The sequence below is a fragment of the Muntiacus reevesi genome, chromosome 3 (assembly GCF_963930625.1).
Source record: "Muntiacus reevesi chromosome 3, mMunRee1.1, whole genome shotgun sequence".
Classification (NCBI taxonomy): domain Eukaryota; kingdom Metazoa; phylum Chordata; class Mammalia; order Artiodactyla; family Cervidae; genus Muntiacus; species Muntiacus reevesi.
In genome coordinates, this window is record NC_089251.1 from 4,088,465 (window position 1) to 4,115,255 (window position 26,791).

Here is a 26,791-nt window from a genome sequence, read left to right on the forward strand (position 1 = left end):
AATCCCGAATTATCTGAGTAGGTGATTTGATGTTGTTTATCTGCGAGACCCTCCTGCTGGCCACATGCCAGGCGGCGGGGACCCCCGTCACACCCGCAACCTTGGTGCCGAGTGACAGAAGTTGACAAGTGGGGAGGTGTGGAAATGAGGAATTCATGGGAGACAGGGAAGGAGTCCTTCCAGAGGGGGCAGGTGTTAACCTGAATGCCTTCTCAAGCCCGGGGAGATTCTCTGTAGATCCCGGAGGATGGATTCTCTTGGGGATGCGCTGGAAGAAGAAACCGGGGACCTGGGAAGTCTTATCAACTCCCAAAACTCAACATGAGATTCTGGCCATCTCCAGAGATTAGACATATATACCTGATGTCAAAACAGGCTGGTCTTAGTCTATTTTTCAGTTGATTTTCAACATGAAATGGCAACCATCTTATGGAAAAACCTGAACGATCTTTTTGGCCAACCTAATATTTTTACCACCCAGTGGGGGAGGGTGGAAGTGCCTCCTGGATTAAATTGCAAATTCCCGGGTGCTGGAAAGATTACAGGGACAGCTGGGCTGGTGGGTGGGTGGGTGCGTGTCCCCAGGTTGCAGGGCTGTTTCTGGTACACACGCCAGCTCCCACCTCCCCTACGATGCCTGCCGCCTCCCTCCATGACCCAGGTGCACCCAGACTTCGAGATTTCTCCAGCAGCACCAGAAATTTTGCCTCTGTCTCCTCCAGCCCACCCCCACCTCACCCGGCCCCCCTTCTCCTCTTGTCCGCATCCTCAGAGCCTCGGCTTACTAGGATTTGAGCAGCAGTGTCACCTCGTGAGCAGGTGCCTAAAAATTCTGCCTCTCCGAGGTGCCGGATTATGTAAAACCAATTAAGCCCCTGCCTTTATTCCTTTGGCGAGTCAGCCTTCCCGCATACTGATCTGATTTATGATGGAGCGGGGCGGGAGGTAGGAGGGGGGTGGAATCTGTATTTAGGGAAGACATGTCAAGAGCATCAGGGCCTCTGAATCATTCTTCCCCTTGCCCCATTTCCCCACGTGTGACATATTCCATCCCTGCTCTCAGTGCCCTACCCGGCACCCTGAGATGAGTCAACGCAAGAGCGAGGCTGTTAAAATCCATCCCCGGTGCATGGGCCTTGGGGAGGGCTGGTCCTCCTGGAGTCTGCCCTTCCTGCGTCCGGGAGGAGTGACTTTGGGGCTGGAGACGCCTGTTCGGAGAACCGTCCATCTTTATTTGAACCATGTGGGCCCTCCGGAGAGAAGGCGGCTGCGGGGTGGACGGGCTGAGAGGCCGCTTTGGGGCTTTAACTGAGAGTTAACCTTCCAGCCTGCTATGATTTGTAAGAGAGCTTAAAGGTGGGAAAGAAAATCCTTTTCTTAGATTCAGCAGCTTCCACTAATCAGCTGCATCTCTGGGTGTCACTGCTTGGCTGACTGCTGATTTTTTTTTCCTTCCTCGCTGTCTCCCGTTCTATTAGGGAGTCAGGGGCCCAGGAGACCCGAGGCAGGGTTAGTCTTCCACAAAGAGAGGCATCTGATCCCAGCGTTCGGAGCACAGGAGCTTGTAAATCAAACTGTTAGCTTAATAGCGTGGGCCATTATTCTAAAGCAGTGGGGCTGAAACCGAAAGCCAAATGAAAATATAGTCAATTTGTTCATACTTTAGTGACTGAATGACTATGTAATGTTGGTGGGGTATCGGGGCTGTAGAGGAAAGATGAGGGCTTGGTGGGGGAGAGGCGGAGAGCTCGGGCTGAAGCAGAGACCCCGAGATGCTTGGGCAAATCCCCCTCTAGAGTGGATCTTGGATGTCCAATTATAACACAGACTTAGCCATAGAGGTCCAGACTCCACAAGTCAGCCGCATTCTTGGCTGGGGCAGAGTGCCGGCCTCTGACCTTCCGGCCTGATGGAAACTGCCTAGGGGAGACCCGGCTTCGAGAGCAGCTCTGGGAGCACTCCGTGAGCCGTGGGGAGGAACAGGGCTGAAAGGGGCTTGAGCACGGGGACAGGCACCCCGGGGAAGGATGTAGAGTCCCCACCCTTTAAAAACATTAAAAAAAATATTTTATTATTCCTATTGCTATTTTATTTATTTTCATTGTTTTGGCCTTGCCACGTGGCCTGTGGGATCTTAGTTCCTTGACCAGAGATCAAACCTGTGACTCCTGCATTGGAAGCGAGGTGTCTTAACCACTAGCTCACCAGGGAAGTCCCTAAAAAACATTAAAAAAAAAAACCTAACTGGCTTTGTAAAAGTTACATGTACTCACTATAAAAATGGAAACTGCAGGAAAGAGCGTCGGAGAAAATCCAACAGCCTCCAGCTCACCCCAGGAATCACGGCTGCTACCACTCGGGGCCGCCCTCCGGATATCTGTTCTGGAGCACCGACTCCACGTGACGGATGGGTGCCTCCATTCAGACAGGGTCACATAGCACAGGTTCTTTCCCCCAGTAATATGTAGGCCAAGCAGACTAAACCAGGGGAATATGATTAAAATGCCAGTAAGTACAGACTAAAGTCAGTATTTTCAGTGGTGGACTTCCCTGGTGGTGCAGTGATAACAAACCGCCTGCCCGTGCAGGGGACAAGGACTTTGACCCTTGACCCGGGAGGACCCCACATGTCACAGGGCCGCCGAGCCCAGGGGCTGCAGCGACTAAGCCCATGTGCGCTTAGAGCCCGAGCTTGGAAACAAAAGAAGACAACAGAGTGAGAAGCCCTGTCCTCCAGGCCCAGCTAGAGTTGCCCCCGGTCTTCACAACTAGAGAAAGCCCACACGACAGCAAAGAGCCAGCACAGCCAAACGTAAATAAATAAAATGTGCCAAAATCTTTCCAGGGGCTGCCTACTATCATGATGCTGTGGACTGTCTCTGTAATATCTGTGTAACATGTCCCAACATGTGCCGAAGCCATTGCTTGGCCTGCGACGTCCCAGCCTTTCAGCATCGCTGTCAGGACCGCCGTAAATATAGGGGGCTCCCCACTCCTTTGTCTTTGGTCCTTTATCATTGCTAGTCTTTTTGTAAAAGGGGATAAAACTGTTTTTCTTGATTTAATACCAGGAGACCAGGGAATATATGGTTCAGATTGGGTCACTTTTGAGAGCAGAGGGGGGTACTTGTTAATAATTCTGCCTCCCAAGCGGCCCCAAGGAGGGCCGTCCTGGGGAGCTGGACCCCCTCCCCACCTGGGGACACCTGGGGAGGTTTCCATAAAAGGCCGGAGAACAGGCTGGGCCAATTGGAGCATGCGTGGTATTGGGAGTTTTTTTTATGAGGGGTCATCCCCACCCCCAAACTTGGGGCTGCCAACTCAAGTTGATATCCCCCCAGCATTTCAGGCTGAGAGAATTGGACGCCTAGGGCTGGAACTTCTCCAAATTTCCCCATCTAGCAGTCCACCTGCATAGTTACCTGTCCCCACCAGCCGTCTGTCCACCTTGCTCTTTGCCTGTCTCCAGTAGGCCTATGGCAGCCTATTGCTAGCGCTGAGATCTGACAGAAAGGCGCTCAGGGGTAAGGTCAGTAAATGAATGAACGAGTGAACGAATGGATGACTGAACGAATGAGTGAATGAATGGATGAGTGAACGAATGGATGAGTGAACGAATGAGTGAATGAATGGATGAGTGAACAAATGAGTGAATGAACGAATGAATGAATGAATGAATGAGTGAACGAATGGATGAGTGAATGAATGAGTGAACGAATGGATGAGTGAACGAATGAGTGAATGAATGGATGAGTGAATGAATGAGTGAATGAATGAATGTGTGAACGAATGAATGAGTGAACAAATGAGTGAATGAATGGATGAGTGAACAAATGAGTGAATGAATGGATGAGTGAACGAATGAGTGAATGAATGAATGTGTGAACGAATGAATGAGTGAACGAATGGATGAGTGAATGAATGAGTGAACAAGTGAATGAGTGGACAAATGAGTGAATGAATGAATGTGTGAATGAATGAATGAGTGAACAAATGGATGAGTGAACGAATGGATGAGTGAATGAATGTGTGAATGAATGAATGAGTGAACGAATGGATGAGTGAATGAATGAGTGAATGAACGAATGAGTGAACGAATGGATGAGTGAATGAATGAGTGAACAAGTGAATGAGTGGACAAATGAGTGAATGAATGAATGAGTGAGTGAATGAATGAGGACTGCATGAGTGATCACTAGGACCATTCTCGTGGCCGCTGCCATTTATTGGTGGCTTGATAAGGGTCAGGTGCTCTGCTAAACACGGTGCACGGGTTCCCATCAAACCCTCCCAGCAGCTCTGCCGACAGGCACAGGCCCATTTTATGGAAGAGGAAACGGGACCTTGGACAGGTCAAGCCACGCGCCAGGTCAGGAGTGGCGGGGTCACCACCTGGCGCAGGTCTGGCCGACCCTGGAGTCACGCGCACACCAACACACCACACTACCCCCGTCTCCCCCTCTGCTGGCCTCCGGGGCACCTCATGGAGGGCAGAGAGAGCCCGGCCAGCAGGAACAGAAGGTGCAGGCTCCAGGCCCAGCGGTCCCCCCGCTCAGGGACGAGGCGATGAATTCATGTCCCTTCCCGAGAATGAGGACCTGTCCCAGTTCACCCCAGTTTGGTTCACCCCAGCCTCCACGAGCCCCATGCCTCCCACCATGTGACTGCTTGGTCCTGGACTCTGGGGTTGGAAGAGACCCTTAAGAACCAGTGCACCACCACCCCATTTTCAGGTGGGGAAACTGAGGCCCAGGGAGGGCCAGGCCCGGGGGCTGGCGGGCGGCTCGTCGTGAGCATCCTGGCAGAGAGGCCACTCGCCAGCTGTCAGCTCACCCTCCCTCTGGGCGCTGGCCGTCGTGTGGCAACTGCTGGCCGCACAGCCCAGGAGGTAGCGCTGGGAACCGTGTGTCTAGAGACGGAGCCCCACCGAGGGATGCTTCTGCTCTGCTCCCTTCCGTGGTCCCTCCGGGCTCCGACGGGAGGGGCCCCGCGTGGCGCCGGGTGGGGATGGATGGGTGGAAAGCCAGCTCGCTCCGCACTGACCCAGCCCGGGAGCGCCCGCGCCCTGCCTGCTGCTTTTCCGTGTGAAAGGTGTTTAATTATTTCTGACAGAGTTCAGCGTCGACATCTGTTCGCGAGCGGGGAGAGTCCATTTAGGTTATCCATCACCGTGACAGATTCCACTTTTTTGGAAGCGCCTTTTCCTTTCATAATGGGGCCAGGCGGGGAAGGGGGGCAGGCGGATCAGCATAGACACGAGGCACAAAGACCCTCCCGGGGCCCTGACAACAAGCAGCCCCTCCCCGTCCCGAGGGAGGAGCAGTGCTAGGCACGACTGGCCCTCGTGGGTCCAGACCCCGCCGGTGGCTGCCGGGGCTGGTGGGCACTGGGACATTTAAGTTGGGAAGGGGGCCTCCCAGGGTCTGTGAAAGGCTTTTCAATTCTTCTGTCCTCCTGGGCGGTACTGGCCATTCATTCGTTCATCTGACGCTTCATTCATTCTTCCCACAAACACTTAACTGGTCACCTGTTGGGTGTCAGGGCTTTCTTGGTGACTCCAACGGTAAAGAACCCACCTGCCAATGCAGGAGATATAGGAGACCCAGGTTCAATTTCTGGGTGGGGAGGATCCCCTGTAGGAGTAAACGGCAACCCAGTCCAGTGTTCTTGCGGAAATCCCATGGACAGAGGGAGCTTGACGGCCTACAGTCCGTGGCATCACAGAAGAGTCAGACACAACTGAGTGACCATGTTAGCCTCTGCTGGGTGTCAGGCCCCGTGCTCGGCTCCTGGGACACAGTGGGGACCAACAGACATGCCTTTGTGGGCTCACACTTTACTGGGGAAGATGGACATTGAACAACGAGTGGCCCAGTTAATGAATGAATTGCAGGGCAGATAAGTGCCTCAAAGGGGTGGAAAAGGGCCCGTTGGTATCGAAGAGGGGACCTGCCGGGGTGGGACTGGAAAGTGAAGGATAGTGTCCTCGGGAGGCATCACTGCCCAGCCACACGGAGAAGAGGCCCTGGACCGGGCAGGAACCCCTTTCGCTCAGGGTAAGTCCCTTCCCCTCTCTGAGCCTCAGTCTCCTCGTCTGTAGAATGGGACCATTGTATCTATGAGATACTGCATGTCTGGCACTTGGGACACAGTAGGAGCTCAGTAAGTACTTTTCACTGGTGGTGTTTCCCAGCAGGGAGGGGGCTGAGTGTCTCGGCAGTGGCGGCAGCACCCAGGGGCTCTTGGTGCCTCTGCGGGGGCTGTCCTGGGTGATGCCCAGGGACCAGCCAAGCTGAGATTCCTGTGGCTGAACTTCCAGAGCCCATGAGCATCGCCCGGGGAAGATGAGAAAACACCCTGTAAGCCCAGGCACTTGCATTTTATTCTACTTCTTGTTATTTCAATGGCACAGTGGTGCCTTTGAACTCAGGCCTTGCGGTTAGAGGGACCCGGGTTCCAGGTCCAGCTACTTGAAGATGAACATCATCTCTGCCGGTCCTCCTCAGAACTCAGCTAAGGAAGCTGTGCGAAATAATACATGCAAGTGACTCAGCACGACACAGGGCTGGCATCACGGGCGGGTGGCCGTGCTCCTAACGGGTTTTTATAACAACAGCCTTAAGATCAGAAGAGACCTGTGCTCAGGTGAGTCAAATCCCCTCTCTTAGACTCATTGGAAAAGACCCTGATGCTGGGAAAGACTGAAGGTAGGAGAAGGGGGTGACATAGGACGAGGTGGCTGGATGGAATCATCGACTGAAGGGACAGGAGTTTGATCAAACTCCGGGAGATGGTGAAGGACAGGGAAGCCTGGCGTGCTGCACTCCATGGGGTAGTAGAGAGTTGGAAACGACTGATTGATTGAACAAGAAATAGAAACGCATTTATTTCTGAATTTCTGCTCCTACTCTGGGCCAGACTGTGGGGGTACCTGCAGGCGAGACAGGGCTCCCGACGCAGGGGAATCCACGTTACCCAGGTTGGGGGCCGTGGACAGGGAGGGGGCCCTTTCCTGCTCCAGTGGGGGCAGAGGAGGCCACCGGAGCCCTCCTTTGTCCATTACCTTGGGAGCTATGTGTGTGCTGAGTCGCTCAGTCGTGTCTGACTCTTTGCGGCCCCCCCGGCCTGTAGCCCGCCAGGCTCCTCAGTCCGTGGAATTCTCCAGGCAAGAATAATGGAGTGGGTAACCATCCCCTTCTCCAGGGATCTTCCTGACCCAGAGATCGAATCCAGGTCTCCTGCATTACAGGCAGCTTCTTTATCATCTGAGCCGCCAGGGAAACTCCTGGGAACTACAGGCAGGCTTTAAATCAGAGACGGGGGCTGAGAGGGGCTGGGGTCGGCATGTAGAGCGGAGTGCCAGCAGGGCATCTCGTGCCCGGGGAGCTGTGGGTCCTATCCCTCCCTGGGCAGGGTCCCCAGGACGTCTGTCCCCAGTGCCCCACCACGGACATCGAATGTCAGGAAAATCAGAAAGAAAAGAGCAAAAGAGGAAAGGCAACATGTTGAAGGAGGGGCCAGAAAGGAGGCTGTTGGCCAAATGCCTGAGTGTGGAGATGGGGCAGGAGGGATGAGGGTAAAAAGGAAGGAAACTGGGGGAGGCCAGGGGTACTGCCCAGGCCGGGCGGGGGAGCGGTAACAGGCCAGCGGCACACCCCACGCCCCTGCTCTGCACCCGGCCCTGCCCGTGTGAGCGGCGACGGCCTGGACTGATGGACAGCGGGGCGAATGGCCACTGACATATGCTGATGGCGGCCACTTGGGCAGGACATGGGCGCCGCATCAAGGGCGGCAAGCAGGCCTCGCTGGCAGCCTGTTCGGTTGCATTAGGCTCAGGAAGGCACGGGCCCCTTCATTGTCTAAATTGCAGTTTAACTCAAACAAGCGGCCGGGCCTGGTCTGGCCAGGAACATGGTTTTGTGTGGCTGTCTTCCCGGGGCCAGGCGTGTCTCTGGTGGCACTTAGGAAGGGCTCCAACATGTTAGCTCTTGCTATTACTGTTGTTGTCATTGTTGTTGTGCCAGTCGGGGGGTAGATGCCCACAGAAGCCCCTGTCTAGAGGACAGATAAGGAACAGGAAGCGGGCCATCCGCTGGGCGCAGGGAGGGGCAGTTGGAGGCGGGACTGACCTTCTGGAAGTGAGGCATGTGCCAGAGGGCGTCCAGCCTCACAGGCGGCTTGTACTTCCTCAGCTGACTGCTCCGGGTCTCGTAGAGCTTCCCGAGGATCACCTGCGGGTCAGAGAAAGGCCAAGGCCCGGTGGTGACCGGCTCCTGCAGAGGCCGGAGCCACGACGAAGGGGCTGGAGGGCCCAGGGCTGGGATTCCTGCTGGGCCAGCCCCGTGGGGCACTTTCCCCCTGGTTCCGGCCCTCCTCCCAGCCTGATCTCAGGGCGCCTGCGCCCCTGGCCCTGCCCGGGACCAGGTGGACTCGGGGAGGGGACCATGGGGTGCTGAGAGCGTGTTGTTTCGGTTTCTGGTTCAGCCCTAGAACTCTCTGGGTTCTGGAAGGCAGCTGCCTCAAGGGCAGGGGTGTGTCCTCCTTAGCTAAGACAGCCCAGGTGGTTACCAGGGACGCTACCAGGTCTGAACGAATGAATGATGTGACGGGACTGTTGCCATTTCTAGGAAGCAGGTACTCAGCATGGTCTGCTCGTGGAAAAGAAAGGAGAACTCCTTTGAGAGCAGGAATTAGAGGGCTCAGCAGAGACACCTCGAGGTCTCTAGGTGGGATTTCAGAGCCGCAGAGGTGGTCCAGCTCCTCCTTAGCTGCACGCCCTTGTACCCACAAACAGGTGCTGTGAGCCTGTGGTTAGGGACCCATAGCTCATGGGGTCTGCTGAGGACTGAACTGTGTCCCCTCCAAAACCATATGATGAAGACCTAGCCCCCAGTTGGGACCGTATTTGGAGCTGGGCCTTTAAGGAGGTGATGCAGGCTCAGTGATGTCAGAGGGTGGGGCTGTAATCCAATAGGACAGATGGTGTTATATGAAGAGGAAGAGACATCAGGGGCGTCCATGCAGGAAAGGCCCTGTGAGGATGGGGTGAGAAGGCGGCCGTCTTCAGGCCGAGGAGAGAGGCCTCCAGGGCAACCGACACAGCCACCTCCACCTTGGACTTCCAGCCTCCAGGATTTCTGTGGTTTAAGCCACCCGGTCTATCATACGTCGTCATGGTCACCCCAGCAGACTCACCCAAGGCCCCCGGTCCCCAGGTGCAGGATCAGAGGGGGACTCTGATTCAATGTGTGCCCCTGGGGAACTCCACGCACAGCCAGACCTTAGCTCACAGCTGTGACCTTGGCAGAACTCAAAACCTCCTGGCGGAGTTAGCAGGTAAATAGGGGGCTCTTGTTTATACCTAGAGCTAGAGAGTTGGAGCCCCACACCCGGAGTGGATGAGCTGGACGATGCGCTGGTACCCAAGTGACCCAAAGAGCATGGGCCACTGCAGAAAGGGGCATGAGAGAGTAACACAGGACAGACGGCGCAGCCGACAAATAAAAGCTGACCCGAGTTTAACCGAAGATGCCACCACCCTATTGAACCCCTTTTATTTTATTTTTTTAAAAAGATAGCATCTCTTTATTTTACTTAATTATTTTTTTGCTGAGCCATGTGGCATGTAGGATCTTAGTTCCCTGACTGGGGATCAAGCCAGGGTCCCCTGCACTGGGAACATGGAGTCCTAACCACTGGACAGGCAGTGAACTCCTTTTATTGATTTATTTTGTTAATCAATTATATTAACTTTATTGAATGTGCCTGTGGGTAACTTCCAAGCCCTTTGGGTCAATTCTCCCCTCTGCTTCCTAGAATAGCAGCTTTGAAACTTCATCTCGAACCAAAGCTGAGAGGCTGCCTAGCCGGGGCTTAATGAGCCGGACTTCAGAATTAAGGATGAAAGTGAGTCTTATCACCTTCCTCAACCTCAATTTCCACTGCAGGAAATGGGGTACCGATGCCTAACAAACAGGTTCTTGTGGGATTTGCTGAGTTAACTTTGAGCAGAGTGTCTGGTCCTAGATGATTGCTCACTAAATGGAAGCCAGTTTCTAAGAATTTCATTTGGGGTCATCACCATCTAAAACCCAGGACATCCTGAGCTGTTAAGAGACCAGTTTCTCCTAAGATAGGAGCAATCTGACCTTGTAAATCAACTGTCTCATCAACCCTAATAGACTGTGTGTCAGCCCATCAGTGTTTTGAGGGTCTGGGTATTCGTAGCTCTTTGATAGAAAGCATCACAGCCACAGAGAATCTTGGAACAGAAGGACTCTGTGGTTGGTTTGACAACTGCTTTTTGAATGCTTACTATGTCCTGTGAAAGTGTTAGTCGCTCATTCGTGTCTGATTCTGCAACCCCGTGGACTGTAGCCTGCCAGGTTCCTCTGTCCATGGAATTCTCCAGGCAAGAATATTAGAGCGGGTGGTCATTTCCTTCTCCAGGGCATCCTCCCGACCCAGCGATCAAACTCAGGTCTCCTGCATTGCAGGTGGATTCTTTACCCTCTGAACCACCAGGGAAGCCCCCTTTTATGTCCTGGGAAGCCCTGACTATATGCTGGGCCCTCTTTCAATCTGACCCCCTTTTTTGCCCATTGAGGTCATTGAGACCCCAGTTTGGATGGTATCATCGACTCAATGGACGTGAGTTTGAGCAAACTCCGGGAGATAGTGAAGGACAAGGAAACCTGGTGTGCTGCAGTCCACGGGGCTTCAAAAAGTCAAACTCGACTGAGACGGAACAAGAACAACTAAAGTGGTGATTCACTCAAAGCCACACCCCCAGGCTGGCACCAGTCCCCGACCAGTTCTTGGGGTGGAGCCACTGGTAGTGGCTGACTACCGGCCAATCCTTTGGTCACCCGATGTGAGGAACTGACTCAGTGGAAAAGACCTGATGCAGGGAAAGATTGAAGGCGGGAGGAGAAGGGGACGACAGAGGATGAGACGGTTGGATGGCATCACCGACACAAAGGACATGAGTTTAAGCAAGCTCCGGGAGTTGGTGATGGACAGGGAGGCCTAGTGTGCTACAGTCCACGGGGCCAGAAAGAGTCGGACACGACCGAGCGACTGAACTGAACTGGGCTCTCTGCTGAAAAAGGCGGGGCACTGGCCATGAGACTATCTCTAGATTCAGGAGACGTGTCCTCGGAGGCTCCGGATCCCATGGACCTGTGGCCCTCTGAGTTGTTATGAAATGGCTGCTAATTAGAAACATGACTCTGGCATGGAGCTATCAATATGACGTAGCAGCATGTAACGGTAATGCTCCCTTGGAAACTGGCCGTTACCATAGTGAGCTCTTTCTTGAGCTATTAATGAATAAACTAGTCGTGGACTGCTTTTAAAATTTTACAGAGACTCCCTAGTGACACAGTGGATAAAAATCCGCCTGCCAGTGCAGGGGATACGGGTTCGATCCCTGGTCCAGGAAGATTCTACATACCATGGAGCAACTAAGCCCGCATGCCACAACTACTGAGGCTGTGTGCTGCAGCTCCTGAAGCCCGCATGCCTAGAGTCTGTGCTCAGCAACAAGAGAAGCCCCCACAATGGGAAGCCCGTGCACCACAACAAAGAGTAGCCCCCGCTCACCGCAACTAGAGAAAACCTGTGCAGCGATGGAGACTCATGCAGCCAAAAATACAATAAACAAATTAATTAATTTAAAATATATTATTACAGTGCTCTGCTCTGAGTGGTTGCCTCTGACTTCTGACTCTCCCCACCGCTGAGAACAGCCCGGAGGGGCCTTAGGCAGAAATCAGAGCCTTCCACTCGAGGGGCTTAAGCCAAAGTTGAACCTGATCATCACCAAGACCCTTTCAGCACAGCAATGAGCAGCTCGATTGCCTGGTCAACACCCAGCCTCGCCCACCAGCCCCAGACAGGCACAGGGGGGCAGCCGCCAAGCCGTGCCCCTCACCCAGCCTCCCCTCCCCTCCCCCCCCCCCCCCGTCAGTCACCCACCCTGCAGGGAGCGTGGTGTTCACCTTTTGCTTTTTCTCCAGTTTAATGGCTTTCTGGGTTGCCTTCTGTTCCTGCACCCACAGCTGCTGGTACCGATGCTGCAGCAGATCAAAGAAGGGGGTGGAAGGCCTGTGGGCAAGAAGTCAGACAGGTCTGAGGTCTGGGAAGAGCCAGAGAACCCCCTCTCCCTGGAGGCTGCCTGCCTGACCGTCAGGGCTGCGGGGAAGAGCGCCCTCCCCAAGGCTGGCTTTCTGCAGCCGTGGAAGAAATGGGTGCCTTCTGTAAAGCATTCAACAAATATTTACTGCCCACCAATCAAGTGCTGGGCCTGATATGGTGACAGACTCTCTCCACAACCAGATTTAAGACAGACTCCTCAGACCCCTCCTTTCCATCAGGCCTTATCCTTGGAACCTATCTTTAGCAGGATGAAGTCAGCCTTAGCAGAGAACCCTGCTAAGCCAGTCCCCCCACCCCTGATGTCTCATCACCTTGGCTTGCCTTTACCAAGAGTCCTGTTAAGGCAGTTTAGCAAGAATCCCCTACCTACCCTTGAAGTCTCCTCTTAGTAACTTGCCTTCCACTCTGCTCCTTGGGTAGAAATTCCCATTTGTGTTGTATTAAGAACTGAGCCCAGCTCTATCCTGAGGTCACTTTCCCCTTTGCAATAGTACTGAATAAAATCTGTCTTTATTGCCTTTAGCCTCTGCTCTGATTCTCATTGACAGGGGTCTCCATCCAAGGAGCATGTACCCTGCACAGAGCATTTTACACACCCCACTCCTCACAACACTGTGAAGTGGGTACTATTAATATTATCACTCAACCTGCAGATGATGGGGTCAGGTCCCAGAACAGTGGGGGAAGGGCTGTGTGTGAGGCTTTCTCAAGGCAACCTAATAGGTGATGAGGGAAAGTACTTTCTAGAAGAACCAAAGCTAATAAGATGCAGGAGGGAGGACAGAATTGAGGGGAAGAGCATCATTACCTTGTGAATCCTAATGAAATAATGGATTTAGGTAATAAGTGATGATTAGGTAGAAGGCCGACAGGGAACTTTACAATGGATGGCTCAGGCTGCAGCAGCTGAACCACAGGATCAATTTGTTCTTATTGTGATAAATGTGCAAAACATAAAATTTACCCAAGCGATCAATCTTACCATCACTGAAAGTGACAGACATGGGACCAGGAATGATTTTTATTTATTTATTTGGCTGTGCTGGGACTTAGTTGCAGCACGTGGGATCTTCATTGCATCATGTGGGGATCTTCTGAGTCAGCTTGTGGATTCTCTAGTTGTGGCATGTGGGCTCAGTAGTTGTGGCAGGCGGGCTTCTTTGCTCTGTAGCATGTGGGATCTTAATTCCCCAACTGGGGATCGAACCCATGCCCCCTGCATTGGAAGTGCAGAGTTTTAACCACTGGACCTCCAAGGAAACCCCCTGGCTTTGTGTTTCATATGGCCTGCACGGTGGTATTTAAAGTCTTGGAAATTGTTGTCGGCCCTTAAAAATTGGGAAATTTTACATTTTAAAAAAACTCAGCTTTCCCAGCTTGTCCTGAAGATGTATGTGTTCTGATCACATAGGTCTGCCTTCCTTTGTGGCAGCAGTTGGCTGGAGCTGAGTATCAGGTGTCATTTGGCCCCAGTCCTCTCCCATCCCTACTGCATCCACTGCCTGCTGAGCCCCTCCATGCATTGGATTTTGTGGCCCCAGAAACAGACATGGAGCTGGACTGGACCCTAAACGCCCACCCCCAGCTCTCCCACCCTCCAGGCGGACTTCTCTGGGACTGGGCTGACCTGGGACTCCTTTTGAGGGGCGCTTCCGCGGCTTTGAAATGCCACTCGAGCTCAGAGGTCTCTTTCCAGAGCAGCCTGCAGCACATCTACAAACACTGGCTCTTTGTTTTCTGGTTTCTTTACCCCTGTGGCGACTTTTATTACTTAATTATTACACACCCCATGCTTCTGAGCAGCCTAATTTATAGCCATGCTTTCTAATGACACGAGATGCGTAATCTCACAAGATCTACCCCAAGAGGCCTTTCACAACAGAAAAGCTATCCTTCCAGCAGCCTCCACCGCCCACAGAACCGCAAACCCACCCTCACGGCCCTCCCACAGCCGCCTCGCTGACCGTCTTTGTGTCCTGTTTCGGCCAGCGGTTCTTATTGCTGGAAAGAAAGAGGCAGGGGAGAGGCTCTTGGAGCAGAAGAGCTGACAAACCTTGTAAGTTACAACAGCCCACTCCTGACTGCCTGGTGGAGATGCGGCAGGTTTTGCCCATTTTTGCTCTGGCTCATTCAATCGGATGAAGAGGGGGAGAGGCTTGTCGGACATGGAGAAAACCCAGGACATAAACTGTATCGCGTCATCTCTTGCTTAAAACGCCCTTGGCAGCCTCCCATTTCTCGGACTCAATCTAGATTCCTTGCCACGGCTGGCAAAGCCTCCCCTCCCCAAACTCATCTCAGACTCTCAGCAGCTCCTTTGCCCACAGGTCTCAGCTGTTGGGTCCCCTCCTCAGAGGGCTTGCCCCTGACCGGTCCACCTTCCAACGGACCTTGCCTGGTGCCCTCCCCTGCAGAAGCCCTCTGCTTCATTTGTCACTGGTCTATAACTGCTCTTGGCCACTGGATACCAACGCCAGCGGGAATGGTTTGCTCTCAATAATTACGCATTGTTGAAAAGGAGGGGGAGAGAAGGAGGGAATTAGAGAAAAAAAGATCAGGTGAAAATTTTAGGAAATATACTTTTCATAAGTCAGGGTAGTGTAAATCAAGCTATATGTGAGTTGTAATTAAATTGAGAGTAAATTGATGGAAATAATAATCCAGGGAAGGAAGGATAGCCTTTCTAACAAATGGCAGTGGAACAACTGGACACCATGGACAAAACCAAACAAAAACCTCTTGACCCAAGTCTCATACTTTATACAAGAATTAACTCAAAATGGAGCATAGAGTTAAACGTGAAACTGTGAAACCTTTTGAAGAAAACATAGGAGAGGCTCTTTGGGACCTAGGGCTAGGCTAGGTGATGAGTTCTTAGACTTGACACCATAAGCATGATCCAGCAAAGAAAAAAAAAGATAAATTGAACTTCCTCTAAATTAAGAACTTTTGCTCATTGAAAGAGTCTCTTGAGACTATGAAAATGCAAACCATTACTGGAGAAAATATTTGCAAATCATGTATCTGACAAAGGACTCCTATCTCGACTATATATAAAACTCTCAAAACTCAACAATAAAACAAAACAAAAACAAACAAATGACTGCATTAGAAAAAGGACAAAACGCGAAGAGACAGAGGGTACATGGATGGAAAATAAGTGCAGGAAAAACTAGTAACATCCTTTGCCATTGGAGAAATTTAAATTAAGAGCCTGATGACAAGTCACTGCACACCTATCAGTGCAACTAAACAAATAGGTAGTGATGGGGGGCTTCCCTGGTGGTTCAGATGGTAAAGAATCTGCCTGCAATGCAGGAGACCCAGGTTTGATCCCTGGATCAGGAAGATCCCCTGGAGAAAGGAATGGCTACCCACTCCAGTGTTCTTGCCTGGGCAATCCCATGGACAGAGGAGCCTGGTGGGCTACAAGGCATGGGGTTGCAAAGAGTCAGACATAACTGAGCAAATAACATCGTGACGATGCTCAATGCTGGCAAGGACGCAGAGAAACTAAACCTCTTACACATTGCTGGAAGGAATGTAACATGGCATAGTTGCTCTGGAAAATGGTTTGCTAGTTTCTTGAAAAACTAAACCTGCACTTACCACAGGAGCCCCATGTACTCCTGGCATTTATTCCTGGAAAATGGAAACTTGGTCTACACAGACAACTATACACCAACGTTCACAGCTGGAATATTTGTAATATGCCCCAACTGGGAACAACCAAAACACCCTTCAGTGGGTGAATAAACTGTGATCTATCCATACTATGGAATATTATTCAATTGTAAAAAGAAAAGGACGATTGATACAGCAACAGCTTGGATGATGTCAAGGCTATTATGCTCATGGAAAAAGGCCAGTTTCACAGGGTCACATGCTGTATGATTTCATGTACATACGTTTCTTGGAATGTCCCAGGGGTCAGGGAATGGTGGGAGAGGGGTCATTACACAGGTGCATGAAGGGGTGTCCTTGAGGTGATAGAACAGTTCTTGATTTGTAACACAAATCTACACATGTGATAAAATGCATGGACACCACATACGCAGACACACACTGCGTGTGAAACTGGTGAAATCTGAATGGAGTCTGTATATTGTTCGAATGCCAGTTTTTTAGGTTTTCTTCTTTAATGTTTTTTTCAAAGTTAATGAATTTGGCTGTGTCAGGCCTTAGAACCTTCACTGCGCCATGCGGGAGCTCTCGTGGTACGCAGACGCCCCGGTTGTGGCACACGGGCTCAGGGCCGCGTGGGCTCAGTAGTTGGGGCACCCGGGCTTAGCTGCCTTGTGGCATGTGGGACCTCAGTTCCCAGACCAGAAATCGAACCTGTGTTCTCAGCATCAAAAGGCAAATTCTTCACCATGGAGCCATCAGGGAAGTCCCAGGTTTTTAGTTTTGATATTGTACTATAGTTACATAGGATTTTATCATAGGGGATAACAGGATGAAGAATAAACAGGATGTCTCTGTACTATTTTTACAACTTCCTGTGGATTTACAATTATTTTAAAGTAAAATATTTTCTCAAAACGCAATCGAGCATGCTAGGGGAAAGACTAAACTAACTTTCTACTTTGCAGAAAAAATATTACAATATTACCATCATACAAAGAGGTGATCAAAGAGTGAGGAGCCAAAAAAATGTAGGGGGAAAATGAATATAGGGTGTGGCAGGCAATTAATTTTTTAAAAATGTGTTATTTTTCTGGATTTTGTGGCTTATGATATTTGTCAGCTTATTTAAAATTTTAATTTGTTCTGATGCTTTTTCTCATTCTAATTAAGTATTCAGTTTTATGCCTAAATTTGTAGTCAGGATTTTGAACTTTTTTTCTTAAAGAGAATCCCCAAATATGAATAAACTCCTGGTCCCATGAAACATGGAACTGCCCTTGTGTGAAGGTAAAATGTTTCTTTTAATTATAACAGAGTATTAGGTATAATTTTATGCTAATAATGTGAAACCAAGACAAAATAGGTGATTTGTCTGGGAAAATATAAAAGATCAAAGTTGACGGAAGTGCATATATAAAACGTTAATAGAGCCATGGGTACCAGGCCAAGGTACGTCCACATGTGTGACCTCCTAGCCTTGCTGAGAACAGTATTCCAGGGCTTTCCAGAAGTTTTTATAAAAAAGCTTCCCACATCGTGCTATGATCCCAGATCAAGAGAAGGAAAATGTCTTGGTCAGTATCACTTAGAAGAGCAAACGAAAGACGACTTGAGGGTGTGATGAATTTAGGAGTCTGGGATTGACACATATACACTGCTAGGTATAAAATGGATAACCTACTGTATTAGCTCTGTGGTGACCCAGATGGAAAGGAAACCCAAGCAAGACCCCTCTTGTACATGTATGTGCAAGATACATGTATGTGCGTGCTATGTCGCTTCAGTCCTGTCTGGCTCTTTGCAAGCCTATGGACTGGAGTGCACCAGCTCCTCTGTCCATCGGATTCTCCAGGCAAGAGCACTGGAGTGGGTTGCCAAGCCACCCTCCAGGGGATCTTCCCGACTCAGTGATCCAACCTGCGTTTCTTGCAGCTCCTGCATTGCCGGTGGACTCTTCACCACTGAACCACCAGGAAAGCCGGGATATATGTATACGTATAGCTGATTCATTTTGTTATCAGCTAGAAATTAACACAACATTGTGAAGCAGCTATACTCCAACTTAAAAAAAAAAAAAAGAGCCTAAAGAAGTGAAATAAAGCTATGCTTGAAAACTAAAAAAGAGAACGAATACTAAGTGAAATATTACCTGATCAAATCCGGCAATGTACTAATACCAGAAGGCCCTCCTGTAATGCCCTCCACTCACCCTGGAGATGAGGAGTGGGCAGCCAAGGAGGGGTCCGAGAGGGCAGCTCAACCCTGCCCCTTCCTGCTGAGCCTCCAAGGTGGCGAGGAAGGAGACTGTCCTCCCAGTGCAGCTAGAAGTTGCAATGTGAGGATTACACTAGGCCAGATGTATTAACCTGTGCACTGAGCTGGCCTTTTGTAATTGCAAGTGAGCAGAAAAGCCACGGATGGCCTGAGACTTCACCCAGGAAAGGGGCTGGGAGAGCAGCTGACCCTCAGAGCAGCTGTGAACGAGGCGAGGACACTCACGTTCCGAAGCCCCTTGCCCCTCCCACTTGTGCACATTTACCAGGAAATACCATGAAGCTGCTAGAAAGAATGAAGTGGCCACACGAGTAATGCCTCAGGAAGATCTCCAAGACGTAGGCCAAGTATAAAGGAAGACGCTGGCGAGAAAGAGCCATACTTGTGTAAGCGCATCAACACAGGCGTGAAGGATGGTGAAGGACCGGAAGGAAGGCGGCAGAGGATGGTGCTGGGGGGGGGGGGGGGCGGGCAGACACAGTGGGTGGGGCAAGGGGCTCCTCCCCTCCAGCTTACTTACTGGTTTTCTGTGACTCTTGAAAAGTAAAGGTGAAGTCGCTCCGTCGGGTCGAACTCTTTGTGACCCCATGGACTGTAGCCCACCAGGCTCCTCCGTCCAAGGGATTTTCCACGCAAGAGTACTGGAGTGGGTTGCCATTTCCTTCTCCAGGGGATTTTCCCGACCCAGGGATCGAACCCGGGTCTCCTGCATGGTAGACAGACGCTTTACCATCTGAGCCACCATGTGACTCTTATGCAACAAGGAAAGCAAAACAAGAAACCCACATCTGAGAGGTCATGGGACTTGGCCGGGACCACGGTCAGTGACAGGGTGATGAATCGGGGTCAGGATGCAAGCTTCTCCCCACCTCCCCCTCTCCCGCCATGCACAGCTCTGCCAACATCACACCTGAACTAGCCAGGCTGTTTGCCTCTTTCTTCATAATCAGATGGGGGTGGTCGGGCCTTCTGGGCCCCACTGTTTGGAGCAAAGTTTCAGCATTTTCCTGTGTACTCAGCCCTTGCAGGATGCACTTTTTTTTTTTTTTTTTAGCATTAAAAAACAATCAGTTGATTTATTTCCGGTTGCTCCAGGTCTTTGGTGCTGCACGTGGGCGCTCTCTAGTTGCGGTGAGTGGGGGCTACTCTTTGTTTCGGGGCAGGAGCTTCTCGTTGCTTTGGCTTCTCTTGTTGAGGAGCACGGGCTTCAGTAGTTGCATCACCTGGGCTCTGTCGTTGTGGGGCATGGGCTTAGTTGCTCCGTGGCATGTAGAATCTTCCCAGACCAGGGATCAAATCCGTGTCTCCAGCATTGGCAGGCAGCCTCCTAACCACTGTACCACCAGGGGAGTCCAGGAAGGATGCACCTTTAGGAGCCATTTTTCTTATTTTTCTTCCACAACTATTTTTTTTTCTTTTGCTGCTACCTTAAAACATGTTCAGGGTTGTCTTTTTTGTTTTAAAATAAACTTAGCTCTTTACAATAAAAAAGACGTTTTTTCCGCCCTAAAATGAAGGATTGTCGCCATAGGCCGAGAGCCCCTGCGGTCACAATTACAGCCGGCCAAACTGGAGCTCTCTTTTGAGGAGCTGGAAGGGGTTCACTCAGAAGATCTCAATTATTTATCCTCACTAAATGAGATGGGAAAGGTGGGAGCGGGGAGGCTGAAGCCCAGAGAGGTCAATGGCTGGCCCAGGGTCACACAGCACACTCGGCAGCCTAGCCTGGACCCCCATCCACACCCACACCCACACCGCTCAGGCTACACTGTCTTCAGCCAAGAGAATGCGAACCCACTTCCAAACAGGCTCACAGGGCTGCCGGCTAGCTGACTGCAGATAGAGGCCAAATCCAGGGCCCTGGCTACACTCAGGCCAGGACCCCAGGCCCTCCCCTTCCACACAGGAACTGAGGCCTTTTCAACTACGTGAGTCTGATGCTGTCTTCCTCAGCACCTGACCTGGCTTCTTTTTGCCCTTTGGAGTATTGGGCGCAGTCTTCCAAGGCCCTGGCCTCGGGGTGCCATCTCTGCACCCATGTCCCCCCAGGAGCCTCCCCACCTTCCCCTGGTCACTCCGTCCCATCTTTCAGGTGTTGGTCTCAGCAAGATGCCCCACCCCTACCCTCAGGTCCATCCCCGAGACCTCCCTTAGCATTGCCAACTTTGCCTTCCTAGCTGCTCTTTGCACTTGGGAAAGTATTTTTTGTTAAATATTTTCAGTGATCAACTGATGGATTCAGTGTCTGCCTTTCTGATTAAGCTCTGAGCCCCATGTGGCAGGGACTGTGGCTGGATTGTTCACTGTGTATGCATCCAGGCCGGGACAGTCTACATTTTATAAAAATGCTGAATGGCCCCAGAAGCCTTTAAAGACCATCTTGCTGAGATACTGACCTCAACTGCAACGCCCAAGAGGGAGGTCTTTGGCAGAAATGAGCTTTTCCTTGGGGAGCCCAGGGACGGGGCAGGGGTGGTCTGAGTGCTGCAGAAGGTATGCAGGTGCTGAGGCCCTGCCATGGACCTCTTTATTCCTCTCCCCCTCTGTCTTGGGGGCTCAGGTGTTGAAGCTGGCTTGTCAGAGTGGATCCTGGCTCTGGAAAGGGGCAGCGATGGCAGTTCCTCCCTGCTCCTCAAGAACAGAGGGTGCAGTCGGGAGGGGTGATACAGGGGAAGAGGCCCCATCCCAGGGATGAATTAGGGGACCCATGAAGCAGAGAAGGAGGCTGAACATGGATCCCCTCAGAGCCCAGTCAACCAGGGAAACCTGGGACCCTTGGAGCCGTTCATTATGAATCTTTAGAAGCACAGTTGAAAGTGATTCGGTCTTCCATGTGGTGACTTAAAAAAAACAGTCACAACCTAAAAGCTGATAACTTTTAGGACTTCAAGCCCGGGAGACAGCATCTCAAATAACCCTGAGAGAACTGCTCCTAGGAGGCAAGGGGAGAAACCGGGTCATACAGAAGTTTTTAAACAAAGGCCAGGTAGTCTGAACATCAAAAGATTATTGTTAATTAAAGGAAATAGATATCTCAAGTTAAGGAATTTAGTGTTTTTCTATGTATGGGAAGATGCAAGAGTCTGGGCTCACGGAAATCATTCCTTTCATATGCATCTCAGCTCTCTGGGGCCAGCATCCTGCGTTTTTCACATCCTGAGCTTCCTTGAGGCTCACCATAGGGAGTGGCTGCGGTGTGACGGCTGGCAGATAGCAGGTATCTCCTCCTTTTTGGGTGCCCTTGGGGCTCAGGAGCTCATATTGGAGCTGCAGTTGCTGATGACTGTGACATTCTTGTTTACTGAAATGGCAGGAAATACATTTCTCACATGTGATACTGGAAGGGTCCCCCAGTGTACTGGAGGCTTGGGGGTGGAGGTTGGAGGCACTTACAGGGAACTTGGAGCCCAGAGAGAGAGAGAAGAAGCAGGCTGGCCATGAATAAGCATCTGTGGAGAGACTCCTGGGCCAGCAGAGGGAGGGCAGAAGGAATCAGAGCAGGTCCACACCAGTGCTGGGGAGCTTGGTCAGGGCACGGGTCCTCCTGGAGGCGGGGGAAGGGACTGGCCACAAAGGGGCATGGTGGGGGAGGGGTGTTCTGGGATGATGGAAACGTGCTATGGCTCCATTGGGCACCCAGTTGTATAAACTTGTCAAGATTCATCAGATTAAACATGGACCACATCATTATCTGTAAACTGTACCTCAATAAAGTTGGTGCGAAGAACTGACTCATTGGAAAAGACCCTGAGGCTGGGAAAGATTGAAGGCAGGAGGAGAAGAGGACAGCAGAGGATGAGATGGTTGGATGGCATCACCGATTCGATGGACATGAGTTTGAGCAACCTCTGGGAGTTGGTGATGGACAGGGAAGCCTGGCGTGCTGCAGTCCATGGGATTGCAAGGAGTTGGACACGACTGAGCACCTGAATTGAACTGAAAAGTTGTTGGAATCTTCCCTGGTGGCTCAGATGGTAAAGAATCTGCTTGAGGTGCAGGAGACACTAGTTCAGTCCCTGGGTTGAGAAGATCCCCTGGAGAAGGGAATGGTAACCCACTGCTTTATCCTTGCCTGGAGAATTCCATGGATAGAATTCCATGTAGGCTATAGCCCACAGGGTCACAAAGAGTCGGACAAGACTGAGTGACTAACACTTTCACTTTCAAAATTGATTTGAAAGCAAAAACTAAGAAGACTGAGAAAGTAGGAGTCATCACAGAAAGTCTTTGCCAAAGTACTAGGGAGCTATGGATGGTTTCTGAGCAAGGGGAGAGAGCATGGTGACAGTCGCACTTTGGAGCAGTTGCCCGGGGTGGCAGAGTGAATTAGTGGAAGAGAAGGGAAAAGGATTTGAGGCTCCAAGGCCATTTCGGGGGGAGGAAAGATACAACAGAAGGGCTACACACCTTGTGGATGAGACCTCGACTCTGTGCTCACTTCCTCGCTTGTCCGTCCATCATCCGCCTGGTGCACCCAGGAGCACTAACCAGCTCCTCGTGATGGGCCAGGCTCTGTGAGATGCGGGGACGTGCTCTCTGCACCCTGGGGTCTCAGGGCCTGCCGCAGAAGCGCTGAGATCCACCACTGCTCACACTTCTGTCTGCTTCCTGTATCATTAAGACACTATCTCTAGGAACAGATACTAATACCCTCTTTTCACAGAGGACAAATCTGAGGCCCAGAGATGTTCACTTGGTCCTGCCTAAGACCAGGCAGCCACTGGATGACATGTTGCATTTGCCTGGGAGGTCCATGAGCATATCCATCCTGCGGCTCTTTCCCCCTGCAGAGCAGAGAGCTAATTGCCAGAGTACACACGGCCGTAGGAGCTCAGAGGAGAGAACGGTTAATTGACCAAGGGCGTGGAATGCCGGGGGCTTCCCAGGTGGTGCTAGTGGTAAAGAACCCGCCTGCCAATGCAGAAGACATAAGAGATGAGGGTTCGATCCCTGGGTCAGGAAGATCCCCTGGGGAAGGAAATGGCAACCCACTCCAGCATTCTTGCTTGGAGAATCCCATGGATGGAGAAGCCTGGTGGGCTACAATCTTTAGGGTCTCAAAGAGTCAGACACAGCTAAAGCAATGTAGCATGCATGAACGTGGAAAGTCTCCTCTGAGCTTTTTGGTGGGTCTTTGGGGATGAGCAGGAGGTGACTGGGTGGAGAAATAGAATAAGGAGACTCCAGAGAGAGGGCTCGGTGTGAATAAAGACAAGGGATCGGGCCTGGCTGGCACCGCGCCTCGCAGCCCTAGAGTGGCCTGATGGGCATCGGAGAGGAACAGGCATTCAAAACTGCCTCCCAGTTTTTAATGAGCACTTACTATACCAAGCCCACCAGCTGCACTTCCAACTACAGTCCCCCTGATTCTTCCCTTCTTCCATAACCTTGAAAAGGAGGGTTAACACACCTGCCTTCAGGTGTGGAAAATGACATGCAGAGAAATCAAGCGACTGGCCCGAGGTTTGCTCACAGACACAGGGCGGCCAGGTGGTGGAGCCAGCGCCCCCATTCGGATTTCCCGGCTCTGAAGACCCTGGGGTCACGACAGTTAGGCTCCGAGTGATGCGTGCCAGCGAGGGCACCGCCAAGGGCTTTGACAAATTATTTGTTGAAAAGCTGGCAGGACCTTCTCGGAAAAGATCCTCGCCACTCTGGCGTTTCTGCTGACAACAAAACCGTGTCAAAATCCAGCCTGGCCGAGCAGAAGATGGGGAATAAAATGAAAGGAAATCAGCAGCTACTTGGGGTAGGGAGAAACCTCAAATTATTTGCATCCGGCCCATCTTCCGCTACTACTTCGCGATTGATAACCCCCAGACCAGGGGTTGATCTCCTGTGGAGGCACCCGGGGACGAGCAAGGGGAATGGAAATTATCATTTGCAAACATTAGACTGACACTTTGTGCGTGGGGCGGGGGGAGAGGGCTGACAGCTCTGATTTGCCGGCGTGGCTCCTCTCTGCCGAGGAGGGCTCTAGTGGATTAGAGGGGGCCCCTTTCATGGCAAACCATCTTCATCTTCGCTGCTCATTAAAACTTTGTGGAGCTGGAGAAGTTGGCGGAAGGGAGGAAGCTGTAGGAAGCTTCTGAGGGACATGAGGTACACATGTGTTGAAAGGTGTTTGAGAAGGGAGCCTTGGGTCTGACAAACCGGATTTTAGTGCGGCTCTCCGTTCACAGCGGGCTAAAATAATTGGTCATCAGTGACTACTAATTCGGTTTAGTAGCCAGAGGCAATTTTTTTCTTCCTGGAAAATCAATGACAGCACGGAGGTCTGTTCAACGTGATTCCACTCAAGATGGGTCCTTATTTGGCGCTTGATGCTTCTTCTAGTGGAGACAGCTATTTTGTTAAAATAAAATTAAAATCCATCTGTAATGTGCCAGCGGTCTGCTGCTCCCAGGGGTGGGCAAGGAGAGGCTCTGGCCTGGGTCCCGACACAGCCTCGGGGACTCAGAAGTGGATGGTGGCTTCTGGAATGGGCCGCATGTTCTCGGCTGGGTGTGAGGTTCGGAACACGCGTGGACCATTGGAGGGTCTGGTTTTGGAGGAGGGGAGAGGCTGAGGGGCTGAGCATCTCTTGGCAGCTCTAAATCAAAACCCAGCCTGCTAGGGACACCCAACCGCGGCACCACGTGAGGAAGCTCCAATTCTGTCCCACATCCACATTGGATGCGTTCTCGGATGGCACCGGGTGTGAGGGGCCTCCCTTCTCGGCCTCTCCTGGGCTTCCTGAATGGGCCCATCTGCGGGCAGTTAACCTCAGGGACCATGGCTGAGCACTTGGCTTGTGCCTAAAGCGGTACCACTGTTTCTCGTTTTAAGGGATTCTGGTTAACATGGCCCACAGGCTACCAAAGCACAGCCAAAGCCTTTCTCTTTCTTTCTTTTTTATTTTTTTGGTAATTGAAATTTTTATTAAGGCCATTGGAGATTCACATGCAATTGTTAAGAAATAATACAGAGAGGGAGAGAGGGAAAATACGCAGAGAAGTCTCTGTACCCCTTATCCCATTTCCCCCAGTGGTGACATCTGGTAAAACTAAAGAACAGAACCAAAACCAGGATACTGACAGTGGATAATTCACCCATCTTCCCCCTCGTGGATCACGGCCTTGTGGTGAAGGGGCTCGTGTAACTCAATGCCGCTACGAGCCATGCTGCGCGGGACTGGTCATAGGGGAGAGTTCTGACAAAACGCGGTCCACTGGAGGAGGGAATGGCAACCCACGCCAGGATTCTTGCCTGGAGAGAACCCCATGGGCAGTATGAAAGGCAAATTAACTCACACTCACTGTTGATTTGCTTGTATACAATTTTATCCCACGTGTAGGTCTGTGGACTCACCACCACAGTTGAGGTGCAAAATGGCTCCATCGCCTCGAGGATCCTTCCTGTTATGCTTTCATAACATCACCCATCTTCCTCCTACACTGCACCCATGGGCCTCGGGTGTTTCCTTTTCATCCTTACAAGAACACTACCAGCAGACTTTCCTGGTTGTCCAGTGGCTAAGACTCCATATTCCCGATGCAGGGGGCCCGGGTTTGATCCCTGGTCAGGGAACTAGATCCCACATGCCACAGCTAAAGATCCCACGTGCTGCAACTAAGGCCCAATGCTGCCAAACGAATGAAAGAATGACTAGAAAGAACCCTAGCAGACAGGAGCTACTGCTAGGTCATTTTATTGATAAAGAAACTGATCGATACAGAACTATGGATACTGCTCTTAAACTATCGATAAACCGTTCAATGAGGGCTTCCCTGGTGGCTCAGTGGCAAAGAATCCACCTGCCAGCGCAAGGGACGGAGATTCGATCTCTGGTCTGGGACGATCTCACCTGTCGCAGAGCAACTAAGCCCATGTGCCACAACTACTGAACACGTGTGCTCTGGAGCCCGGGAACTGTAACTACTGAATCCCGAGCGCCCTAGAGCCCAGGTTCCACAGCAAGAGAAGTCACTGCAATGGGAAGCCTGTGCACCCCAGTAAGAGAGGAGCCCCCACTCGCCACAACTGGAGAAAAGCCCGTTCAGCAACGAAGACTCTGCACAGCCAAAAATAAATAACTAATTCATTTTTAAAAAAGAGCTTAGTGAGATGAAATAACTTGCTTGGGATCAATATCTGGCAATACTGCACCATGTGACTGCAAATAGAAGACTCTAGCCCATGGTGTGGTCACTCACCTAGATCCAGACACCCTGGAACGTGAAGTCAAGTGGACCTTCAGAAGCATCACTACGAACAAAGCTAGTGGAGGTAACAGAATTCCTGTTGAGCTATTTAAAATCCTAAAAGATGATGCTGTGAAAGTGCTGCACTCAATATGCCAGCAAATTTGGAAAACTCAGCAGTGGCCACAGGACTGGAAAAGGTCAGTTTTCTTTCCAATTCCAAAGAAGGGCAATGCCATAGAATGTCCAAACTACTACACAATTGCAACTCACTTCACATGTTAACAAAATAATGCTCAAAATTCTCTAAGCCAGACTTCAACAGTGTGTGAACAAAGAACTTCCAGATATTTAAGCTGGATTTAGAAAAAGCAGAGGAATCAGAGATCAAATTGCCAATATCTGTTGGATCATAGAAAAAGCAAGAGAATTTCAGAAAAACATCTACTTATGCTTCATCTACTATGCCAAAGCCTTTGACGGTGTGGATCACGACAAACTGGAAAATTCTTTAAGAGATGGGAATACCAGACCACTCTACCTGCCTC

The 26,791-nt window shown here is 51.1% G+C and overlaps 1 protein-coding gene across 1 annotated transcript in view; it reads right to left on the reverse strand.

The window, feature by feature from the left end:
- The window catches only part of CFAP77 (cilia and flagella associated protein 77), a 146,670-nt gene that overhangs the window by 15,546 nt on the left and 104,333 nt on the right, over nucleotides 1-26,791 (reverse strand). The window contains exons 4-5 of the mRNA XM_065927106.1: nucleotides 12,003-12,108; nucleotides 8,130-8,231 (exon numbers count right to left, since the gene is read on the reverse strand). Coding sequence (XP_065783178.1) covers nucleotides 8,130-8,231; nucleotides 12,003-12,108 — 208 coding nt within the window. The remainder of the gene's footprint in view (nucleotides 1-8,129; nucleotides 8,232-12,002; nucleotides 12,109-26,791) is intronic.